This window comes from Trichophyton rubrum (assembly GCF_000151425.1).
Source record: "Trichophyton rubrum CBS 118892 genomic scaffold supercont2.1, whole genome shotgun sequence".
In the NCBI taxonomy this organism is placed as follows: Eukaryota; Fungi; Ascomycota; class Eurotiomycetes; order Onygenales; family Arthrodermataceae; genus Trichophyton; species Trichophyton rubrum.
The window spans coordinates 3154523-3175954 of NW_003456428.1; the positions used below are offsets into that span (position 1 = coordinate 3154523).

Here is a 21432-nt window from a genome sequence, read left to right on the forward strand (position 1 = left end):
TTGCAGCGCATAGCACGAGCAGGAGCCGGCGATGGGGACACGCAAGAGAATTGTGGGCTGTCTCGGACATAAATAGAGACGCTGCTGCACTCCGTAGCAGTACAGCGTCACTCAGTCTTTGTTCAATTGACTATATAACCGTTCGTCAAAACACCTGCGTCTATCTACATCTACATATACATACCACCTGGCAAACCTGATATCTAGACCCTTATACTTTCAGCAACCAGCCACACACGCGCTTTGCCTTCTCAGCCTTCTACCCCGCCAATCTATAACTACTTAAGTTCCCTGCTTGGCCATTAAAGCGATTCCAGGCTTATTTATTGAATCAGAAGGACGCACGGCACAGACACAATATTGCAATCATGGCTCGCGGAAACGTCGGAGTTTACAAGGTCTTCTACAAGGGAGAGACGGATGATTTCGTCGTCTACGTCGATGATGTTGCCAGCGTAAAGCAGTGGAGGAAAGACAAGACAGTTCCTCTAGCTCAAGTGGTCAGTGGATGGAAGATATTCATTACTCACAGGTATGTTGTGTTGTATCTCCCGGTTATTGATATGATGCCTGCTTCTTGATACCTAACTTCTCTATTTTAGACATGGTGCACAAGGAATTCATGACGGAGCTAGCAAGGCAACACTGTCGAATGAGTTCGGAACATCGGATGAGGTGGAATGTATTACCAAGATACTAGAGAAGGGAGACCTGCAGGAATCAGAGGTATGGTGTCCTTGCTACCTGTTCCTCGTTCATGTTGTACAGCTACTAACTTGGCCGTTGTAATAGAACACGGAAAGGAACGGCTCAACGAACGACTCTAAAGGCGGCTTGTTGGGTCGATAGATGGAGCTAGCTCTATGACTGGCCAAGCTGCGGGAACCTCGATCGAGGACGCAGCTTCGGATGATAAACAATGTATTAAACTACTGTAGGGTCTGGTTATCTTTACGGCACCTGTTTAGGGTCTGGTTCGGGCATGTTTCATTCGTATATGGAAGGAAAGTCGGACTAGCATGGCTCTAATTGTTACTATCAATACGTAACGAGGTGCTCTTACGTCTGAAATATTATCACATTTTAGGCAACAGCTTACGACAGGCCTTATGACTGAAAGAAAAGAATCGGGTATACATTCAGTAAGATAAAAGCGCTAAAATCCATAAAAGCTGTAAAAAATACCGCACGGCAAGACAGAAAACGCAAACAAAGGCATTCAGGCCGGGGTTCAAAATTTATACTCTAACTAGTAGTAACGGAAGTCAAAAAAGTCTTACATGTGTATGTAGACGGTGTGGGTATATCAGAGTGTATATTTGGTAAAAGAAAGAGGCAAGCAAGCCAGAGCTAGAAGTGTTCTTTCCAGAACTTGAACTTGACTTCTTTGCTTGTACATTCCTTCGCTGCCTTTTTAACCTGCTTGGCCGCCTGGTTCGGACCGCAGAAGTAGACTCCAACATCAGCGCGACGCGTTGCCTCAAGGTTGGACATATATGTACGATCCATGATACTAGAACGCAACGCACCGAAGAACCGGGCAAAGTCCGGACGGCCGAATTTGGTGCCTGTTCTTAGTTCAGTAAGAGGATCAAGTTCCTGACCTACGGAGTTCAGGTAGATGTTGGCAGCTGTGTCTTGGTCGAATCGTTGGGTAAGGTAAGTGTGTATGCGAAGGAATTCCTGGCCAGAACGAGCTTCTTCAGCAGATTGAGCTTCCAGGGAAGAGAGAAGTGCTTGGAACCATTCAAATGAGCTGGTATCTTTGCAAATCCAGATGAATTCGACTCGGCGGAGACGGGTTGGAGGGTTAGGTCCGGCTCGGTAGTGCCAGATATCCTTTAGTATGGATGCCCAAGGGGTAACTCCGATGCCTGTGCCGATGAGAATGGCAACATCATTGCTGAACACGTCTTCTGCAGGAGCTCCGTAGGGGCCATCGATGCGGATTTGCGGCATTGTCTGGCCATTCTGCATGGCGATCTCGTACATGCCGAGAGGATCAAGGCCGTCGATGTCCTTTGCTTGCTCGGGGCCGCAACCAAGTCGGTTACCGAGTTCACGGGTGAAATCTCCTACCTGTCTGATGTGGATACTTATGTAGGGATCATGAGGGCACGACGTGATAGTGAATGGATGCCACTGTGTTCGAGAGACATCTGGTACCTGAAGGAAGAGCCATTGTCCGGGCTTGTAGCGCAGGCTGGGTTTACGGAATTGGATCTCCATGGCATCTGTTCATTAAACGTTAGTAATTCAGTATGCAAGAGGTACATGTGTATCAGTCCACTAACCGTATGGATGTCGAACAACCTTGACAATCTCAGTATCTCTCGCAGCTCTGATCTCTCGATAGAGTCTTTCAATGAGGTAGAGGCCACCACCCCAAAGTTCCCATCTCCATCCCTCATACCCAATACAATGATCCCAGAATTTCTTGCCTGCAAATGGAGAGATGGGGTCGGGTGTGTCTCGTACAAAGCATCCAGTAGCATGTGTGTATAAAGCTAGCAGGAATGGAATGAATAGATGATGCGTGTACCAGAAAGTTTCGTACGACTGTTGCCTGATTCTGTGATGCGACGTGGTATACATTAACAGCATACAGAGAAGCATTACGTGGCCGGTGATTCCACCAGCTTGGGTATAATGAATTTGAACAGCCGCTTCCGGGCGTTTCTGGTATCGCTCGATGTTGAAAAAGCTGTTTGGACATTCATTAGAACCCGACTGTGGGTGATTGTGCAGGGTTAAAAGCAACAATTGTACTTACTTTACGTAATGTGCTACTACATGTATCACACTGAAGATGAGCAGGGAGTACGCAATCTGCCGATGGAACCACTGGGCTTCATCGAGAGGAAGCCATTTCACCTTCGGTCTGACGTATCTGAGAAGTGTTCTGCACATGGGGAAAAGAATAAGTGCTGTATCTATCGAAAGCACGAACCCAGCACCCCGAGACATCCATACTGAGAAGGTGAGAGTGTTGAGGGCCGCCAGTCTTTGATCAGTAGCTTGTTTCCACCTGGTTGAATCAACGTTAGCTGAATGTGTCTCTACTTAATAACTTGACTGGTCAAAGTTAAGGTCCAGGGGAAATAAGGATAAGGTTTCTGCATACCATCCATAGGCAAAGAAACCTATCTGAATCCCGTAAAAAATGAAGTAGAAGAATAGTTTGGAAGGATTAAAATGCGACTTCCACTTGGATGAAGTCTTTTTCGTCATGATGGGTCGCTGAAGGCTGTTTGGAGTTCCGTCTGATCAGTGGAGAGTAGAGAGGAAGGGGTAAATAGAAAATGCTAAAAAGTAAATTCGTCAAAGAAAGGGGAATATGCAACGCTAGGGAGGAGAAAAAGAATCAACAGAGAAACCGAATGCCAGAGAAAGGGGTCTGGCGGAAGAAAGGTAAGAAGATTCGTTAAATGAGGTCGTTATGTATGGAATACGCCGGTTCAGGTGAAATTAGGTGGCCAGGTTCTGGTATGATCGCAGATCCAAAGGCTTAGTTTTTATTGCATCCGGAAAGTAGAACGAGCGCTTGGAGGACCAGTGGATATAGGGTATGAACCAATGGAAGCTCCGAGATATTCAGTACATGTACAACGGCAATGAACTGCCTGCGCACGACACCGCCAGGGGGCAATCGATGGCGTTGTAGTCAGATACCAGAGTGCCGCAGCCGTGCTTCTCCGTGGTGCTAGTGGACGAAGGCTCCTTTCCACGTCCTGCCCACTATAACCCTCTTGATAGAATGCTGTGCTGGTGAAACGGGCCACTCCATGAATTCCCCAGCAGCCAACGTCTGGTGGCTGCACGTCGTTATGATCCGGTTCTGACGCTAGCCACCCGCGGCCAGCGTCTAATCGGCTTTTAATCCTGCTACCTGTCTTGCCGGTTGCCTTGTGATTTCCCCTGGATGCCAAAAATAGGACGAACAATTTTCCGCTGAAAATCGATTGGGGGTTCGCAAAAATCAACGGGCAACTAGTTATCCACGATGGATTGGTTGTTGATTCACAAACGATAAGGTCTCGTCTGCCCTCTCTCACATCTCAAACATGCAGGGTTTCGGATGCGGCGTACGGAGGATGCGGAAGGTAAGGTATATGTACGGGGGCGGATGGACTGGACAGCAAGGAGGTTTTTGAGATCGATTATGGTATCCAAAGATAGTTATCTCTCGAACGGCGTCTGTTTTACGTAGAGCGAGGGTTCGATATTTGGTTCGATTTGGTGGTCCTCAAGGAGTGAGTGTGTAAGATACGCAAGCAGCAGAAGCGCCAACTGGCAGGGCGGTTAAAAGAAAAAAAATCCGATTTGGCCCCCCCTGCCCATCAGGCCATGCTGAAACACCAGAGTTGGTATAATTATCTGGTTCGGCCTGAGTTTGTTATTTGTTTCCCTCTTTGTCTGTTGGTTTATTGAGGGAAATAATCCCGTAGATGTTGTCGCTAAATGGCTTGTTGGAGGATCCTATTTTAACGCCTTGGGTCTTTTTCTGCTCCTTTAACTTATTTTCCTTTTATTTTTTGCTTTTCTTCCCAGGGACGAAGAGAAAAAGATACCGGGCGGACCGCCGCAATCGACATGTAGAAGATTCAGCCTGGCTGCTATGGGAGCAAGTAGCAAGGGGCCTGGATGCCCAGAGACGAAGGTGTTGGACGTAGCACCACTCTCTGCAGTGAGAACGGCCAAGAGGAGAAGATCAAGACCGACAGTTCCCCCCGACTGGACCTGTCTTCTACCTTATGAGGTAGCAGCTAACAAGTTGAATTCGACTACATCCATGTTGTCCCCCCTGCGCGGGGACGGCCGCCAAAGCACGCTGATAGAGAAAAGCGAGAGTCAATCCTGTGGATAACTCAAAATGATAAGCAGAAAGAGAGAGAGAGAGACAGCCCACTCGGCAGGGTTCAGAGAACATCGATCTTGAAGCGCCACAAGCCAATGAGGGTGTGAGGGTGGCTTTTGAGCGGCCTTGGTGGCCGTCTTGAGACTTCCAGAGTCTCGATGTACTGCTGGTTAATTGGCTGGCACCCGGCCTGCCGACTCGTATATCGGCAGAGAAGTCGTCCCTATCACTTCACCGTCACCGCCATCGTCATGGGCCCTCGTGGTTGATCAGTAGCGACTCTGTCAGAAGAGAGAGACAGGACTCGTTCCCATCACATCAGCATCAAGCCCAACTCGTCCTTCGGTCTCTGGGGATGCGGTGCCAGAGGATCCCCAAAGCGAGCCTATCAGGGGCATTCTGCAACCGCCCACGCTTGCCGGGGTTCATGCTTGGCCTGTTGGCAGGTCGACGGGAGCCTTTGGGCCTTGAGATATGTAGTTGACTTATTTGATTTGAGGTACACAGGGGGCGCAAGGCGTTGATGTCCCGGCGAGGTAGTGCTCCATGGGAGGCCGCGAGAGGATGTTATGCATAGCATGTAGTGCTGCCACGGAGGCTACCAACGCTCGAGGTACCGCGTCCTTTGCTGTTGACTGGCTGCTAGAGACCACAGCGACTGCTCGTAGCATTTCTGTCCTCGTCCTGTCTGTTACGCTACTCGTAGTTATTGCCATTGGCACCGCTGCCAGCGATAGTTAGTTGTATGTACGCTGCAACCGGGTGGTACGGCGCTTCGAGGTCAGCCTGATGAGGCACTCTGCGACGTCTCCTGTCTCTGGCTCCAACCCATTGAACGGTCGTCTGGGACGGCCCATCTATGCTGTCTACTCGGCGTATGTCTGTCTGTCTGTGTCTCCGTATGCTGTGGTGTCTGCAGCTGTCATGTCTACAAGCGTCGCGAGTCCCAAGTCTGTTCGGACACCGCAGGCTCATGCAAGAAAGATACATCAATCCGGGGCTTTAGCGACGGGAGGCAGCGTCAAGCCCGCCCTCCTGGAGACTGCTGAGACTCTAGTTGCAGGAGTAGGCGCCGGCCAGCGTCTTCTCTCCTGTTGGTTTCCTTACTTCCAGAAGGCCGTGTCTCAGGGGTCATCGTCACCAACTAACTACGGCCACCTATATGCTGATATAACGACAGGTACATGAGACAGCCAGCGAGGCGTAGCAAGACAGCAGCAGCAGACGAAGCAGAGAAGAGAATGCTATTATTATTATGACCCCAGCCTGGTCTTGCAGACGGCAGTGGGCACTCTATCCTGGCTGCTGGCCAATTGACAGCCCGTCCTGCACGCTGGCCGTTCCTCGTCACATCGCCCAAGGACCGCTAAGGACGTCGCCTGCATGAGATATCTCGTTTTTGCTGGCTCATGCTGGCCTGCTGGAAAAAGCAAAGAGCGCAAAAGAAGAGGCCCTGTCAAGCAGGCCATGCAAGAGGAAAAAGCAGAGTGTGATATCGGCAGCTCGCTCGCTCCGTTTTGCAGCTCATTTGCCAATTATAGATACGCCGGCGAGCAGGCCAGATGGCATATCAACCCTTCTATTGGACAGGGAGGAGGACGCTTCTGAGCATTGAATCCCCCCCGGCCGGGGCTACAAGGACTTGTCGCACTTAGCACCCAAGTTGCAGGGAGGTGGGCGGCGGCGGGAGTCCCTTCTGGCTCGCCTGAAGAGCGGTGCGGGAGGCAGGCCATCCTATCCGTACATAAGTGCGTATATACATTTAGCCGCTGGAGGAAGACACCCCTCTTGAAAGTTGCCATATTATGCCTTGACCGTCATCTCGAGCTGTCCTTTCTGCTTGCTATAACTATTCACTGGCATCTGTTTCCGTCGGCTTGGTCGATCGTCCAGGATATACATCCAGCATATACATACAGCCATCCACCCATCACAAGAGTCACAGCTGGATCTTCATTGCATATCAACCAACTCACAAGTTGAAAGGACATTGCAAGGCCCTCCCAGCTGTGCACAAGCAGAAAGACAGACACAGAGAGAGAGGAAGACATCTCGCCCATTGTGGAACTCTAACTTGCCTCCCCCATGGACAGTTCAAGGGATATGAAGCGCAGGCGATGACAGTATGACTTGACTCCACTGCAGCAAGGACGCAAGAAGAGTTACAGAGACTGACCAGCCGGGAATTGCAGCAGAGGGACATCGAATTGAACGTCGAACATTGAACATCTCTCGGTGTACACCAACATATTAACCGGCCGTTCTCACATCAGTGTGCCCACCGACTACCTAGCCAGGCCTCCCCTTCCTCGCATTATTTGCTCGAAATCTTCCACCTCCCCGTGGTTGCTGCTCAGGTCTGACCCGTGAGGTACATATTATCTCCTTGTCCCGCTCGCCCACACCAAGACGAAGACGAACACCAAGAGGGAAAGGGCCTCAAGGCCATTTCTTCCCGTCTGAACAATCATGGGCAAACTCATCAAAAACCACTGGGCTCGTCTCATTATCCTCACTGCTGCCATCTGTATGTATATCCAACCTCTGACATACCGATCTATATATATACTATGCAGATCCAGGAACTAACAGAAGTGATAGTTCAATTGGCTGCTGGCATCCATGGCTTCTTCTGGCCAAAGATATTCTGGGATTTCCTGACGAAGAACCTCGACAGTGCAGTCAAACCAGTTCCTATACTACAGATTATCAACGTCCTGCTCGGACTGCTGGGACTGGCCTGGGAATGGCCCCTGAAGCCGCTCGCAGGAACTTTGTTCCACCGCAGCATCGAGATCAGGCTCTTCATCCTCCCTCTCAGTGCGCTTGCTTCGGCTCTGCTATATCAAGGCACAAACCCTGCCATTTATTACCTTATTGGCATGGCTGTTTACTTCTGGGGGTACAGCGAAGGAGAAGTGCGTTACTCCGTCCCCCGTTCACGCGTTAACCGTACATATAACAACGAAACTGACAGCTTTGATATAGACTGTATGTCCCGAACCATGGACCTTGCCACGGCGAAGACCAATACCGATAGAGTCAAAGGTATAGCCCGTTAGTTATACTGATCTATAGACACATTGGAACGCACCTGTATATATTTTCACCATTCGTACATAATACCCCTATAATCTCGACCAACTGCTGGAAGGCTTTATCCCAGCTTAGCGGTCAATATTTGCATACACGCACACTTAATGTATATTAAAAGCACGATCTTGTTGATGCACCCTTTAGCGATCTTATGAATTAACGAATTTCCCTGTCAATATTAACCAGTTAGCCGGTCAGTGTTCTATACTTTCTGAATAACCTCATGCTTTTTCAACGTTGCCAAACTCTGGACAGAACCGTTATCCAGTTTTCTGTCAAAAAATTCATGCTTAATTTCACTGCAGGCTGATTCTTAAATTTCTTTTCTGCTCGTCTTCGATCGGCATCGACGGCTTGCCTGGCTGCTTGCCCTCTGAGCGATGTGCTGGACAAGCTCGTATTGAACAACACATTTTTGAGCCGCATCCTGCGTCAAGTCCATAAAAACGCAGACAAGGCCAGCTGCTGGTGGCTTGCAGCTTTCAAGGTAATAATAAAGTATTATTACCAGCCGGCAACTGAGAAGGATGGACGACGAAGAGGCTCCCCGGTCATTCAACGGCAGCTTGGACAAATTCATCCATTCCCCCGGTGCAACACCTAGTGCATCGCCGGTCAAGTCGCTGAAACGCAAAATCGGCATCAAAGAGGAAGACGAAGACGCCGAAGATGAGAAGAAGGTCCTGTTGGCGCCTGTGTCGCCCCGGAAGACTCGCTCGTCCAAGTCTCTGACGCAGTCGACTCTGGTATCGATGTCCAGGCCGTCCAGGCAAAGTACCCGGTCAGCTCCTCCACGAACATCCAGGAATGCCAGCAGTGACACCCCCATAAAGGCGGAAGATGATGCATCAACAGCGTCAGAATCATCCAGGGGACCTGTCTCTCGCCTCAGGGACTCTATACCGGAGAACCTCATCCTGTTGCTCATCGGCGTCAACCCGGGCATCATGACCGGCCAGACAGGATATGCATACGCTCACCCGTCGAACCTGTACTGGCGCCTCCTGCACTCTTCAGGGATAACTACCTTCCGCCATCCGCCGTCGGATACATACCGCATGCCGGAGCTCTACTGTATCGGCAACACAAACATCGTGGTGCGTCCTACGCGCGATGCAAGCCAGCTATCAAAGGAGGAGATGAACGCTGGAGTGCCCGTGCTGGAAGAGAAGATTGCGCGGTTCCGGCCTGAGGCTGTCTGTCTTGTAGGAAAGGGCATATGGGAGGCTGTCTGGCGAGTGAAGCATGGGCGGAATATCAAAAAGGAGGAGTTCAAGTACGGATGGCAGGACGAAGAGGAGAATATGGGACGGGTTAGGCCAGTGGTTGGAGGCAGCAGTCGAGATGCATGGCCCGGTGCGAGGGTGTTTGTAGCCACAACCACCAGCGGGCTGGCAGCATCGATGAGTCTGGCTGAGAAGGAGGCTATCTGGGCCGAGCTAGGGTCCTGGGTAAAGGCACGAAGAGCGGCTAGGGGGTTTGTTCTACCCACCATGAGCCAGGCGTTAGGGACTTTGGATAATTAGCTAGGTATTCGCTAGATTCCTGATGTATCAAATTATTGAAACAAATAGTTATAATTTCTCCTACTGTTCCAAATCTTTCCGACCGCCCGTTCGTTTGCCTGTACTCATGATTCATATTAATCTCTTAAGGCACTGGACACTCCACCCCACGCATCAACTGAAGCAATCGGTGCACCACATCCTCCCCCGCGAGTTTAATATCCGGTACCTTAATTGTTATCTTCGAGGGCTTTGGAGTCGTCGCCGAACCTATCTAGACCTTCATCTAGAGGCTTACTCTGCCCTTCCAGGGATGCGGCGATTGCTCTTGTACAAAACTGGTGTTTCCACCACAGGTCCTGCATATCCATTAGGAATAACGGAGAGCGGGTGGAGAGAGAAAAGAGGGAATGGAAAGAGAAAGCTTTTTGACGAGACAATTATCTCGTTTGGATTCAATGCCAACTGCAACTTGAGCTCTACTGCGTGATTGAGCTGGGGTCAAACCTCTGCCTCTTATGAATCCCTCAGTCTTAGCCCGAAAACGATCCATTGACAGGTCATATATCTAGGCAGCATTACTCCCTACTTGTAGGTTCGACCCGAGAAACTGTTGACGAGATATAGGGATATACTATGTAGATGAAGCAGTCGGGCGTGGAAAGATATCCTACTTCGAATCAGATATTACTCGATAAACAAAAAATGTGTGGATAGCATTGGATCGTGGTACCTCTGTTTGCAGCAGCTTTGTCCCACCACCATCTCTTTGGTGAACATCGATGATGCCTTTCACTCCATCGTTGGTAATTTCTGACCAATTAATTAAGACTAGCATACAGTGCTGGACTTGAAGGTTGCAAAACTAATTTAATCCTCATCTGAGCTTCTATCGTCAGGCATGGTAATCAGAGGCTTCAGCTCTACACTACTATCATGCGGCCTGATATGTGCTTCGTTCTCCTCAAGCCACTCCTCCAGGTCAACATGGACCCTCAACTCTTTCTCTACAAACACGTTGAAGACCTTTCTCAAGTCCCCAAATCTCATTGACTTTCTAAGGCTTGGCTCAGTGAACGCCAAAAGAACCAATTGTTTGGACCAAGGACATGCTCGAATCGAGCGGAAAAACACTTGACGTCCCTTCTCAGTCTCACCAAGTGTTAGCTCGAATTGAACGAATAATTTCCATAGCCCGGCACTGTGTCGGCCTGGTTGTGAAGACACGGCCGACTCAAAGGCAGCGCGGACGGAATGAGCTGTGGAGCCGGCAGAGACACCCCTGTGAAGTTCAGAGTATACTAAGAACAGGTGAGGAATAAGGGTTGCCTGTTTCTCAATAGATCGGCCACTCCCAGCTGGCTCCAGGACTTGGCGGGTGAGAAGTGAGCGAACGCGGTTTTCAATTCGGAATCGAGCTTCGTTAAAGCCGAAGAGACTCAGGAAGATTGTGTTTCGTGGGAAGAGCAAGATGCTCTTGTACAACTCATCGCGAACTTGTGAAGGCTTATATACGCGGTTTTCAATGATGTGGTGATACAGCAACCTGGCCTTTGCTTGATGGACAGGTTCCAAGAAGGTTGCTTTATCCAGATTCTGGGATTCAAGACGCTGTTCTGCGTTATCGTACGCTTCGAGGGCTTCTGAAAGCGCTTGATCTTGCGAAAGATAGAGCAACAGGGCTAAGCAGTCAGTAGCATATACAAATATGTCTGGATTGCGGAATGTAAGCCCATGAGCTTGGATATCACTCAGGTACTATCAAAGGGTTAGCAATGTTTCGATAGTGGGTTATAAGAACATAACAAATACATACTCTCCTCGCCTTTAGCAGCTCTGTCGAACTGACCACAACGCCACTAGCCCCAGTTTCCATAGAAGAATCTGGGCTGAAGGTACTTTTTGGAACCGCAACTAGTAAACGAGTAGCTTTTTTATGGTTCCGGCTGTCAAGAAATTCCCATACCCAGCTGTGCCAAAGAAGAATACAGTCAAGTGCTGCCTCCTTAGAGAAACTTTGGCTCATGGAAAGGGTGGTTGTCCAGACTTTCTCTGCAGCTGCAAGCTGACCATTCCTAGCCTCAATAAGGGCATAGGAGTTGTATAGTCTGATACTGGAAGGGCGCTGCTTCAAGAGGCTTTTCGCGTACTTTTTCGCCTCTCTGGGGTCAACACTGTACTCAAAGGCAATAATGTAGGATGCGAAGTGGTCGTTATCCGGCATTTTTGAGACTAGCATTTTCAAGGACCTCCGAACCCACTCGACATCAATCGGGCTATTTCTCCCCAGGTAAGTGGTTTTCCAAGATTGAAAGGTTGAGAACCAGTGCTTTCCATCGCCAAACAGCGTATCGAAGCCATTCCTGAAAGACGAACAGGGAAATGAAAACGGTGAATGTCCCTCTATTTCTTCGTCTTTTGAGGTGATGTAAGCGAACCATTCTGAAGGAGACCTGCGCATGTCATCTAGACTCCTGTTTGACAGAAAAGGATCTATATGCCAAGTAGACGTTCTTTCGCTACCTTCGTTCAATATTGTCGGCAGGCGACAAAATATGAGAAAAGCATCCACGAGTAAGTGGAGCATAGGAGGATCTGATAATTGAATAAGGAACTCAGAAATATCAGAAAACAGGACTACTCGATAAGGGTCATCTTCTTGCACTTCGTCCAGTGTCCTAGCTGGTAAAAATGAAGAGGATATCAAGGTTTGCTCAATATTCCCCCAAGAGCCAAAGACATCTTTGATATTGACATCTGGTACACTAAGATCTCTCTTCGGGTCTGGTGAGTCTTCAGTAGACCTGTCCCAACCTTTTGATCCCACTTCACCGATTCTGGGAGCCTCAGTCTCCCAAAACTCGGAAAATGCTGAAACAGTGGACGCTCGATTAGTTGTTGGATTGAGGTCTTGCGGGCGACAAAAGTTATATTCTAGTAAGGCTTGCCAAAGGCCAATTGAGTGCTCAATAAAGCCAGCTTCTCTCATAAACAGACTAAGACGCAGAAGGATATAAAGGCTAATTATCTGTTTCTCCGTGCTATCAGGTTGGTTTTCGTTGACTCTCAAGCACTCTAAGAATACCGATCGACACTTCTCATAGGTGAAATTGTTAAACGTGGTTTGCTGAACGTCCAAATATTTAATCCAGAGAGAGATGTAGCGCGAGTTGAACTGCAAAATAGACTTCCATTTGTCCAATAGAGTCTTTTGGTCCCAAAGTAGAGAGCCCTCTTCCATCATTCCCAGCAAAAGCCTGTCTCGTGGAACTTTGGTAGAAATAATTTTCAAAGCTTTCTCATATAATGATACCTTCATATCAGCAATACCTCTTTTCTCGGCGAGCGTATGCTTTCGATAGCCCTCTCTGTCCGTGAAACCAACCATCTTCTCTTGATGGTCGATAAGCCGGAGCCAGCCTTCCACGTTGTCCGGATTGTCATTTGCACTTGAGAATAGCCGAGCATTCTGTAGTCTAGCACCTTCGCCGTCCGACTCTAGACTCCAGTCTGACCCCACATCGGTCTCATCATCAGATTCTTGTTCGGGTTTAGCTTTTCCTTCAATCGATCGGTAGTCGGGGAGTTTCTCCTCTTCGGTTACCGTCACCGCGTAGCCAGTGTCGTAGTACCCATCTGCTACGCGCCGTCTTTTTCTACTCCCGCCTTCACTCAGTGGAAGAAAATCCCGCTCCAGTTCTGGTGTTTCAACTGGACGGGGTAGCAAGCGCCGCGGATTTGTCAATTTTGCAGCCGATTTCCAGAGCATCTTGTGATTGCGCTGCGATGTATCTTCTGCAGCCTCTCTTAGCTTTATCACTATCTTTGAATCACTGCTGAGGTCTTGATCGATGGTGTAAGCTGTGGGAAGCCCTAGAACTCTGCCTGCGCCAAAGCGATAGTATCGGGGAATGTCGTACTTATGGAGAGACCCATAGATCAAGGTATATGGATCACCTGTAGGATCAAGCACGTAGAGATTTGTCTCATCCTGCGCACCCTGGGTTTTCAATCTGTCCGCAGGTTTCTCGCGCGGAGGCCTACTGGTACGAGCCCTCGCTTCTCGTCTGCCTTCCCTTCGACGGTCATGTCTTGATGAGCTAGCGGATTCTTTAGCTCCATGCCGACTACTCGAGGCCTCTCTTGAGAACTTTTTTTCGTCTCCGCTCTGACGGTCTCGCGCTGGGGCTACGGGTCGCGGCTTGAAGCTGCCAAATTTTGGAATCTGCGCTTTTCCCTGAGTAGAGGTAACGAACAGGTCAGTCACAGCTGGCTTGAAAGAGAATCTGCCTGCCACTTACCTTCCCTCCATCAGAGTCCATGGCTCACTCTTAATCGCAACGCATCTGTGGCTTGTCTCCTGTCTTTCAGCAACTTATCCAATTGATTGATTGATCGCGTTGACGTTGAAGCGTTGATAAGAGACCGGCTAGACTTGCCTTTCCTTGGCGGCTGGGACTCGGGAAAAACTTCCCTTGGCAGCCAGAGAATTTTATGCTTTTTTCCTCGAGATTTGAAAGATTTCGCAGACGACGAAGAAACAGCTTGCAACCTGCGCACAAGAAGAGCTTTCTTGAGCCTGTCAGACGAGAGGACAGCTGCTATTATGAATTAGATACCATCTTTAACTAATAAAATTCGCTTCTCCCTGCACAATGGCGTCGTCGCTCGCCGCGCAGCTGTCGCAAGTTGCGGCCAAAGCAACCCATCAGTTCGACCTGAAAGCCCAGCGATCAGCCCACGCTCAATCGTTGATATTCGAGAAGAAGATTGCTAGCACACAGGATTTTGATACGATATACCAGCTATATTATGAAGGGTTTCAAGAACTATGCGCCCTCGATCCTCGCTTTCAGCCATTCCAGCAGAATCTTTTCAGTGAGCAGAGCAAAGTGGAAGACAGGAGCCAGATGACGGCCACACAAAATAAGGAGTTAGACGTTGTCATAGAAGACTTTCTGGCCCTGGTTGGTGGCCGTTTACTTCTCAACCCGGCCGTGAAGGCTGTGGACTGGCTTGTTCGTCGATTTCGGTATGTCAACACCCATGGCCAGTTGGAAGTTGGTTGGCCAAACCGCTTGCTAACTGATGTATCTTTCTATCTAGAGTACATGAACACAATACCCGTGCTATTATTCTTACATTTCTGCCATACCATACCACACCCTTATTCCTCAACCTTCTATCCATCCTGCCCGAGAACCTGACGTCTACCTTTAAAGTCCTACATCCATATAAGCGAAGCTTAATTTCACCTACACGGACCTCCCTTGTACACAGTGCGTCAACAAATAAGGAGTTTTTCTCTGCCTTGAATAGTTATGTTATGCAAGTCGGCAAAGCCCGAGCGCATTATCAGGGCCTAACTTCTTTCTGGGCTGGTATCATGACAGAGGCTCTTTCTACAATGCTTGACTCTGCGCAATCAGGGAGATTAGAAGTTGAACGCCGAAATAAGGAGGATGTCTTGATTCGTATTCTGCCAACACTTAGCACCGGTCTGTCATTAAAAAAATCTCCGGAGCTCGTCATTGCTTGCTACATGCTGTGTGTTGTCTTGGCCAACAAGGGGTCTCTCAGTGACGATGCTGTCGATAGCTTGATGGAGGCTGTAGCTGGATCTTGGACCCGAGATACTATTGCCTCAGGAATCACATGCCTTGCAGTGGTTTTTCAACACAAGGAACAACTATGGCTTCCGAAGCCTGTTATCAAGTCAATTCTTCGCCTGGAAGATGTGGCTGATGTCTTTGCAGGTCTTTCGTCTAATTCAATAGTCCGCCTGCTTTCTGGCTTGATGAATGTTCTTATGGAGAACGATAATGAGGAAGTTGCAGCTAATTGCGTATCTCTTGTTGGTCAGGTACTCCAGAGTGATATAATGGGCGCGGAGGACAAAACACAGACCATAATAGCGCTCCTGAAGACAATTGATGAATCTCATCGTAAAGGTTATATGTCTGAGGAAGTACGCCAGCTGTCTTCAGATACGCTTGCAGCCTTCGTGGAATCTAAGGAACTTGATATTGTGCTTCAGAGAGCAATCTCCGAATCCAACGTCGATATCAAAGCTTTAGAAATAACCCTTCAGCTCGCCATTGATAACAACTTGGAACCCGCGGAAACAGAAGACGTTGAAATGGAGGACCTACCTGAAAACAGCACTCAAGATGAGGATTTTGCAGCCGCAATTGCATGTCTTTCCCAACGACGAAGTCAACAACCAGAAAACTTCCTTGTCGAGTTTCCTTCACCTCTATTTAGCGAACTGGTTGTTTGTTTCACTCAAGCAGCAACATCCGCGAACAAGCTGGGTCAATTCCTCGGTTTACCAATCCTTCGCAGAAATACCAGATTCAAGGACTTGACTTACTTCTCTTTCCTCGTGCGATATTTTGCCGGCCCTCATCCACCTCTAGCGCGTACCAAGGCCATCAATATCGCTACAACATCTATTCTTGAATCAAATGGCAAAGCAACTGATTTGCAAGCGTTAATTCCATATGCTATATCCGCTCTATCCGATCCTTCAATTCCCGTTAGAAGAGAGGCGGCTGCGCTCCTGACATCCATCGACAACCAATATTTCATCCCTGACATGGAGGAAGCACCCTGGGGCCAGGGTATTATATATGGTGACAATGAACAGTCAAAGGCTGTCCAGTGGTTGCCTGGGAAGGACATCCATACCTTGTTTGACAAAGGGTTTATGCCTGGCTTAGAGGAGTGCATCCTTGATCCCTCACGAGTCTTTGAAACATTTGTGCAGACTGTCAAAGGAACTTCGGAGGATAGTTCAGGGCTGAGAAAATCAGTTCGCCGAGATTTCTTCTCCTTCATCTGCTCACATATCATCAATACACCTCTATTTGCTACAAAACTCAAGCTCCTGTCCATCGTCAACCGAATCAGCAAAATTGGGTCAACTCCTCGTACTCAATTCTTGTCTCCCATGCTCGAGCAATGCAGAACAATTGATTCCGAGAAGGTAAAGCGCATGAGTACGCAAGAGCATGTTTCAATTCAGGAATTGGAGCATCAAGTCCTATCTATTATCTATCCAAAAGATACGACTGCCATCTCCACCCTTCTCTCACTATTGAAGAACAGCCCTCAATCCACAAGGGCTTCATTCATCGGGGCTGTTTTTGAACGCATGAAAGATACCTGGCCATTCTTAGATGAGGAGAAAGAGCTATTCGCATCAGAGACTTTGCTCGATATGTGTCTCTCGACTAACCCCCAAACTGAAGATCTGGCGAATTCTAGTAAAGAACTTCTTCGATCTGTAGACATATCAGGTCCGGTTATCTCCAAATTCCTCGGCACAGTAACCTCGGCCTCTTTCAATATTGATTCTCAGTCACCTGCACCGAAGAGACGGAGAATGAGCCAGAGCAACACGGCTGTCATAAGCCCTGCCAGTCGGGAAGGAGCCAATATCCCTCTTCGGAGAATTTCGTTTATTCTTGAGTTAATTGATGCTTCTCAACCCGAAAGATTCCCCGAGCTGCTTGGTGGCCTATTTCAAACTCTTGCCATTGTTCACAAGTTGAAGCTCCAAGTTCGCTCAGAAATGAGCTACCTTCTCAGCCTCAACCTTGGTATCCTGCTATCTATTGTCAATAAATACAAGGTTGGTACTAGCGCATTCTTTATTGCATATTCATCTACTAACAATATCTACAGGGCTCACCAAAGAAACTTGATTCTTCTGTTATCAGAGCCGACCTTATTATCGACTGTGTTCGAACATCTGAGAGTCAGCAGGTTCAGAACACTGCTCTCCTGCTTGTTGCAGCCCTGGCGACAGTAGCTCCTGAAATTGTTCTACACAGTGTTATGCCCATCTTTACCTTCATGGGTACGAGCGTCCTCCGAAAAGACGACGAATATTCAGCCCTTGTTATTGACCAGGTAAGCATCTGTTGATAATATCTCTATAGCCTTGAAGTACTAACCTTTACTTCTCTAGACCATTGATCAAGTTATTCCTCCTCTTGTTCGCTCCCTCCGAGTCCAAAAGAGGGATGTGGTTACAGGAACATCTGAGCTACTATTGTCTTTCACCACTGCATATGAACATATTCCCTCATATCGCCGCCTTCGGCTATTCGAGTCGCTCGTGAACAAACTTGGGCAGGAGGACTTCCTCTTTGCTGTACTGGCCATGCTAGCCACCAAGTATGGCATGGATCGGGATGTTCTGGTCACTATGACTGCTCTTGCATCTAACGCGGAGGCTCAACTTCAGCTTACAGTAAGCATCTTGAAGAATATCGGACATACAGGACTTACCCGGTTACTAATGTTTTTATAGACGTACGCCCGGTACTTGAGCCTGGTTCAAGACGCACTTCAGCCAAAGCCAACCATCTCCCGCATCCTCCTTGGTATTGGAAGTGAGGATGGAAGAGAGCCCCATAAAGTTGCCGTTGATTTACTTCAAACGCTCTCTCATCTGCTCAAATTTACCTCCCTTGGTAATAAGATGGTTCAATACTTCGAGTCTGACGATACAGAAGATGCCAAAAAGGTACACAGTCTATTTTCTGGTATGCTGGAGCGTCTCCTAGCCCTAGGCGAATCTGTTCGTTCCATTAAAGCCATAAATATCGCCTGTGGTGATGCTCTTGCTACCCTGCTAGGCACTCTCTCTCTTGTTGATTTCGTCGACACGATTGAGGTTCTACTGCAGAGACCAAAGGATAACCTCCGTAGACAAGTCCTTAGGCTACTTGAGAACCGTCTTGACAATAGCAACGATAGAGATGCAGCATCCCAATCGAAGGCTCTCTCTTTCCTGTCTGTTCTTGTCGGAATTGTCGAAACATTTCCGGACATATTATTGAAACATGCGGCTGTTGCCTGTATGGAGAAAATTTCAGAGAAGTATGGGAAGAAGAATCCAGAAAAGGTCGTTGAGGCAGCGATCGTGGTCGCCGGTGACAAGTGTATGGGGCTCGCAGACAATCGCATCCGTATCATGGGTACGTTGTGTCTTGCATCTATGACGGAGGTCATTGCGGATGCAATAATCCCTGTACTTCCTGTCGCGCTCCCTCGCTCCCTGGAATTACTACAAAGCAGCATTCAGGCCAAGGAACAAAACCCAGAGCTGCATGATGCCATATACTCACTACTTTCTGCGCTATTCGTTCACATTCCTTACATGATCTCGTCGGAAGATTTGGACAAAATTCTCTGCCTTTCTTCAAGATCAGCCCACGTTAGCTTGTCAGAGGATTGTAACATCAATCGACAAGAGGCCCTTCAGCTATTGGCAAAACGTGTGGATGCGAAGGAGGTATATAATGCAGTTGAACGCAACTGGCACTTCTCAGTATCGAACGGCTCAAAGGTAAGTTTGACATATCTCCTGATAACTGATACACGGGGCTAATTATGTGTAGGCTGCCAAAGAAACCCTCGAAGTTGTCAAGCTATCGATTGAGAAACATTCTAAGTCGGATACTATCAAGAATTTTCCTGCACTCTCGAGGCTGCTGTGGAAATTATTCGACTTCCGACGAGCTCAACTCAGCTTACCCGCCAACGATAGATTTGAGGGACACCAGGTTGATGACATAGAGTCTTCCATCAACGACCTAACGATTAAAATGATATATAAGCTGAATGATACCATATTCCGTCCACTCTTCACACAACTCACCGAGTGGGCTACAGGGGAGCTAGACAAGTCTGATTTGCCTGGCAGACAAGCAAGACTGACGACATTCTACAAGTTCCTCGAGACTTTCTTTGGTACCCTCAAGGTTTGTACTTGATTTTTCGAATCGATGTATCATGTTTCTATACTAACTAAGAATGTCTACAGTCCATCGTTACCGGTTACTCCAGTTATATCATCGAAAACGTTGTCGACATACTGAAGAATGTGCGACCGAATGTAAAAGAAAACCAGGCCTTATGGACAGCTGTAATGCGAACACTCCGAAACTCATTCGAGCATGACCAGGATGGTATGTTCTCCAGACTCCTGAATTTGGATCACATAAAAAAGAATCTGTGCACTAACTAGTACATGACAGAATTCTGGCAATCACCTAGTCACCTCAGCTCAATTTCCAGCCACCTTATCAGCCAGCTCTCCATTGCTAACAGCAAAGCATCCTTCAAGTTGGTTATATCGGAAGCTACTCCAGCTATTGTCGCACTCGCGATTGCAGCGGATTCTCCCGATAACCAAAAGGAGCTGAACACACATATTATGAAATATATGCGTGCTAGTGGTGGCAATGCTGATTCTTGCAAAGGAGTAAACCCATTTACTCGGCTTGCTGCGGTCAAGTGCGAGCAAAGCCTGACAGAAGAGCTAGGCGAAGAGTGGCTTGCTTTGCTGCCTGAGATGCTACCCTTCATCAGCGAATTGATGGAGGATGATGATGAAAATGTCGAGAAAGAGGTCAGGAAATGGGTGCTTATGATCGAAGATATCCTGGGAGAGAAGTTGGATGATATGCTTGCATAATGCTGAGCGTGCTTTATATTTCGTGGTGACAGCAATCTCCCCAGGTAGGCTTATTTGGTATTTTTATTCGTGTTGGTGAATACTTCTCTTGCTTTTGGGCGAAATACCACTTTGACGTTTGCATTTGGTTAGTTACAAGGTTTCAAAGGATAGAGACTAAAAAAGAATAGCATTTGCATATAGAATGAAATTAATCATTAAAACTAATTGCATGTTGAGTTTGTTCGAGTCCAAAGTCCATGCATAGTGAGGGCTACCTACCTATTTACTGTGGAGGAGGGTTCAAATCCAGCCCTTCAACTGTCAATTTGAACGAATCGTTGCGCGAATAACTGCCAGCAACATCCAGCTCCAGTCGTCCTCTCACGCAATCCTCAAAATCAACTTCAACTACCTGCAGGCTCTCCTCATCTTCGTCCGTAACATTCCAAATCGGACCTGTCAGCACTTTTCCAGCAGGGCTGATGATACAACCCCCTCCTCCAGTGACGAAAGCATCTTCAGAGCCATTCTGGCCTTCCAGTTTGATATCATTCGTGACCCAAGAAGGCAAATGGCTGCGTTTTAGACATTGATTGACACTGAGGACGACCGTACGGCCCTCCAGGGCAATGGTTTGCATCAATGGAAGCCAGGTATCTCTTCCATCAGCTGTAGGGGCCAGGTAGAGGTTGACATTCTGCTGATATATAGCCTGCCGAAGCAAAGGCATGTAATTCTCCCAGCATATAGCCGCGGCAAGAGTAAGCTTCACACCATTGATTTCTGTAGTGACCGCTTTCAAAGTCGATGCTGGACCTTGAGCCCACACCAGCCGTTCCGTCCCAGTCTGCAGTATTAGTTAGGACAACCGCAATTTATCCATAGACCTTTAATCATGGGAGGGAGGATACTATAGCTACTTACTGGCATCACCTTCCTTCTCTTTCCTATCATGCCCTTCTTCGGATCAACGTAGACAACCGCACAGTACAAGCTGCCAGCACACCTCTCGATAGCACCTACAACAAGCAACACGCCATTATCCCTAGCCACTCGCTCAAGGAACTCTCGAGTACCATCGCCTCTATAATTCTTCCCTTCAGCAACAGGTAGCTTCCGTTCAACCCAGTCATCTCCGCTGGGGATGGGGGTATCTCCAAAGTCAACTGCGGCTTTGAAATATTCTAGATACTGGTCTCGTCCCGCATCGTTGCGAGATCCAATTGCAGCCCCGAAGTTGCAGCCTCGAGGATATCCGCCCAGATACCCCTCTGGGAAGAGAAGGATATTGGCTAAGCGGTTAGCTGCCTTGATGGTGACTTGTTCAAGGGCGTTGAGTGTCTCAGTAAGAGTATCGCGGGTGCGGCACTGCGCGATGGCAACGTTGAGTTTTTGTGACATTATATAATTAACTAGTACTTTTGACTCAGAGTGATTGATGATGGTTCTGGATGTGACGGATGGATAGATGGATTGATATTATGTAGTTGGTAGTTACT

At 48.1% G+C, this 21432-nt stretch overlaps 9 protein-coding genes across 12 annotated transcripts; 6 read left to right on the forward strand and 3 right to left on the reverse strand.

Moving 5' to 3' along the window:
• Positions 1 to 368: 368 nt before the first annotated feature.
• On the forward strand, positions 369 to 849 carry TERG_01190 (uncharacterized protein; the record flags this gene model as incomplete). The annotated part of the gene is made up of 3 exons (XM_003239160.1): positions 369 to 532; positions 603 to 726; positions 793 to 849. 3 exons carry the CDS (start codon positions 369 to 371, stop codon positions 847 to 849), a joined length of 345 nt encoding a protein of 114 aa, XP_003239208.1.
• A 501-nt stretch (positions 850 to 1350) lies between these two features.
• Positions 1351 to 3231, reverse strand: TERG_01191 (uncharacterized protein; the record flags this gene model as incomplete). The annotated part of the gene is made up of 4 exons (XM_003239161.1): positions 1351 to 2234; positions 2295 to 2704; positions 2774 to 3028; positions 3125 to 3231. 4 exons carry the CDS (start codon positions 3229 to 3231, stop codon positions 1351 to 1353), a joined length of 1656 nt encoding a protein of 551 aa, XP_003239209.1.
• Positions 3232 to 5419: 2188 nt separating this feature from the next.
• Positions 5420 to 6416, forward strand: TERG_01192 (uncharacterized protein). The gene has a single exon (XM_047747723.1). The coding sequence runs from the start codon at positions 5648 to 5650 to the stop codon at positions 6044 to 6046; it is 399 nt and encodes a 132-aa protein (XP_047603687.1). The 5' UTR covers positions 5420 to 5647; the 3' UTR covers positions 6047 to 6416.
• Positions 6417 to 6558: 142 nt separating this feature from the next.
• TERG_01193 (uncharacterized protein) lies at positions 6559 to 8139 on the forward strand. 3 transcript variants are annotated; one of them, XM_003239163.2, is made up of 3 exons: positions 6559 to 7385; positions 7460 to 7776; positions 7847 to 8139. In XM_003239163.2, exons 1-3 carry the CDS (start codon positions 7328 to 7330, stop codon positions 7910 to 7912), a joined length of 441 nt encoding a protein of 146 aa, XP_003239211.1. In that variant the 5' UTR covers positions 6559 to 7327; the 3' UTR covers positions 7913 to 8139. The 3 variants fall into 3 exon arrangements, with proteins under 3 accessions (XP_003239211.1, XP_047603688.1, XP_047605358.1); XM_047747724.1 differs by having other exon boundaries at positions 6559 to 6981; positions 7051 to 7385; positions 7460 to 8139; XM_047749253.1 differs by having other exon boundaries at positions 6559 to 7776.
• A 342-nt stretch (positions 8140 to 8481) lies between these two features.
• On the forward strand, positions 8482 to 9480 carry TERG_01194 (uncharacterized protein; the record flags this gene model as incomplete). The annotated part of the gene is made up of 1 exon (XM_003239164.1): positions 8482 to 9480. One exon carries the CDS (start codon positions 8482 to 8484, stop codon positions 9478 to 9480), a length of 999 nt encoding a protein of 332 aa, XP_003239212.1.
• A 149-nt stretch (positions 9481 to 9629) lies between these two features.
• Positions 9630 to 13790, reverse strand: TERG_01195 (uncharacterized protein). 2 transcript variants are annotated; one of them, XM_003239165.2, is made up of 3 exons: positions 13761 to 13790; positions 11276 to 13696; positions 9630 to 11217 (listed from the first exon to the last, which is right to left on the reverse strand). In XM_003239165.2, exons 1-3 carry the CDS (start codon positions 13779 to 13781, stop codon positions 10330 to 10332), a joined length of 3330 nt encoding a protein of 1109 aa, XP_003239213.1. In that variant the 5' UTR covers positions 13782 to 13790; the 3' UTR covers positions 9630 to 10329. The 2 variants fall into 2 exon arrangements, with proteins under 2 accessions (XP_003239213.1, XP_047605359.1); XM_047749254.1 differs by having other exon boundaries at positions 9630 to 13696.
• Positions 13791 to 14785: 995 nt separating this feature from the next.
• On the forward strand, positions 14786 to 17391 carry TERG_11689 (uncharacterized protein; the record flags this gene model as incomplete). The annotated part of the gene is made up of 2 exons (XM_047750762.1): positions 14786 to 17095; positions 17149 to 17391. 2 exons carry the CDS (start codon positions 14786 to 14788, stop codon positions 17389 to 17391), a joined length of 2553 nt encoding a protein of 850 aa, XP_047605360.1.
• A 238-nt stretch (positions 17392 to 17629) lies between these two features.
• TERG_11690 (uncharacterized protein) lies at positions 17630 to 19951 on the forward strand (the record flags this gene model as incomplete). The annotated part of the gene is made up of 5 exons (XM_003239166.2): positions 17630 to 17719; positions 17780 to 18820; positions 18873 to 19235; positions 19298 to 19442; positions 19512 to 19951. The coding sequence occupies 5 exons, from the start codon at positions 17630 to 17632 to the stop codon at positions 19949 to 19951; spliced, it is 2079 nt and encodes a 692-aa protein (XP_003239214.2).
• A 265-nt stretch (positions 19952 to 20216) lies between these two features.
• Positions 20217 to 21334, reverse strand: TERG_01197 (uncharacterized protein; the record flags this gene model as incomplete). The annotated part of the gene is made up of 2 exons (XM_003239167.1): positions 20217 to 20780; positions 20858 to 21334. 2 exons carry the CDS (start codon positions 21332 to 21334, stop codon positions 20217 to 20219), a joined length of 1041 nt encoding a protein of 346 aa, XP_003239215.1.
• Between the last annotated feature and the right edge of the window lie 98 nt (positions 21335 to 21432).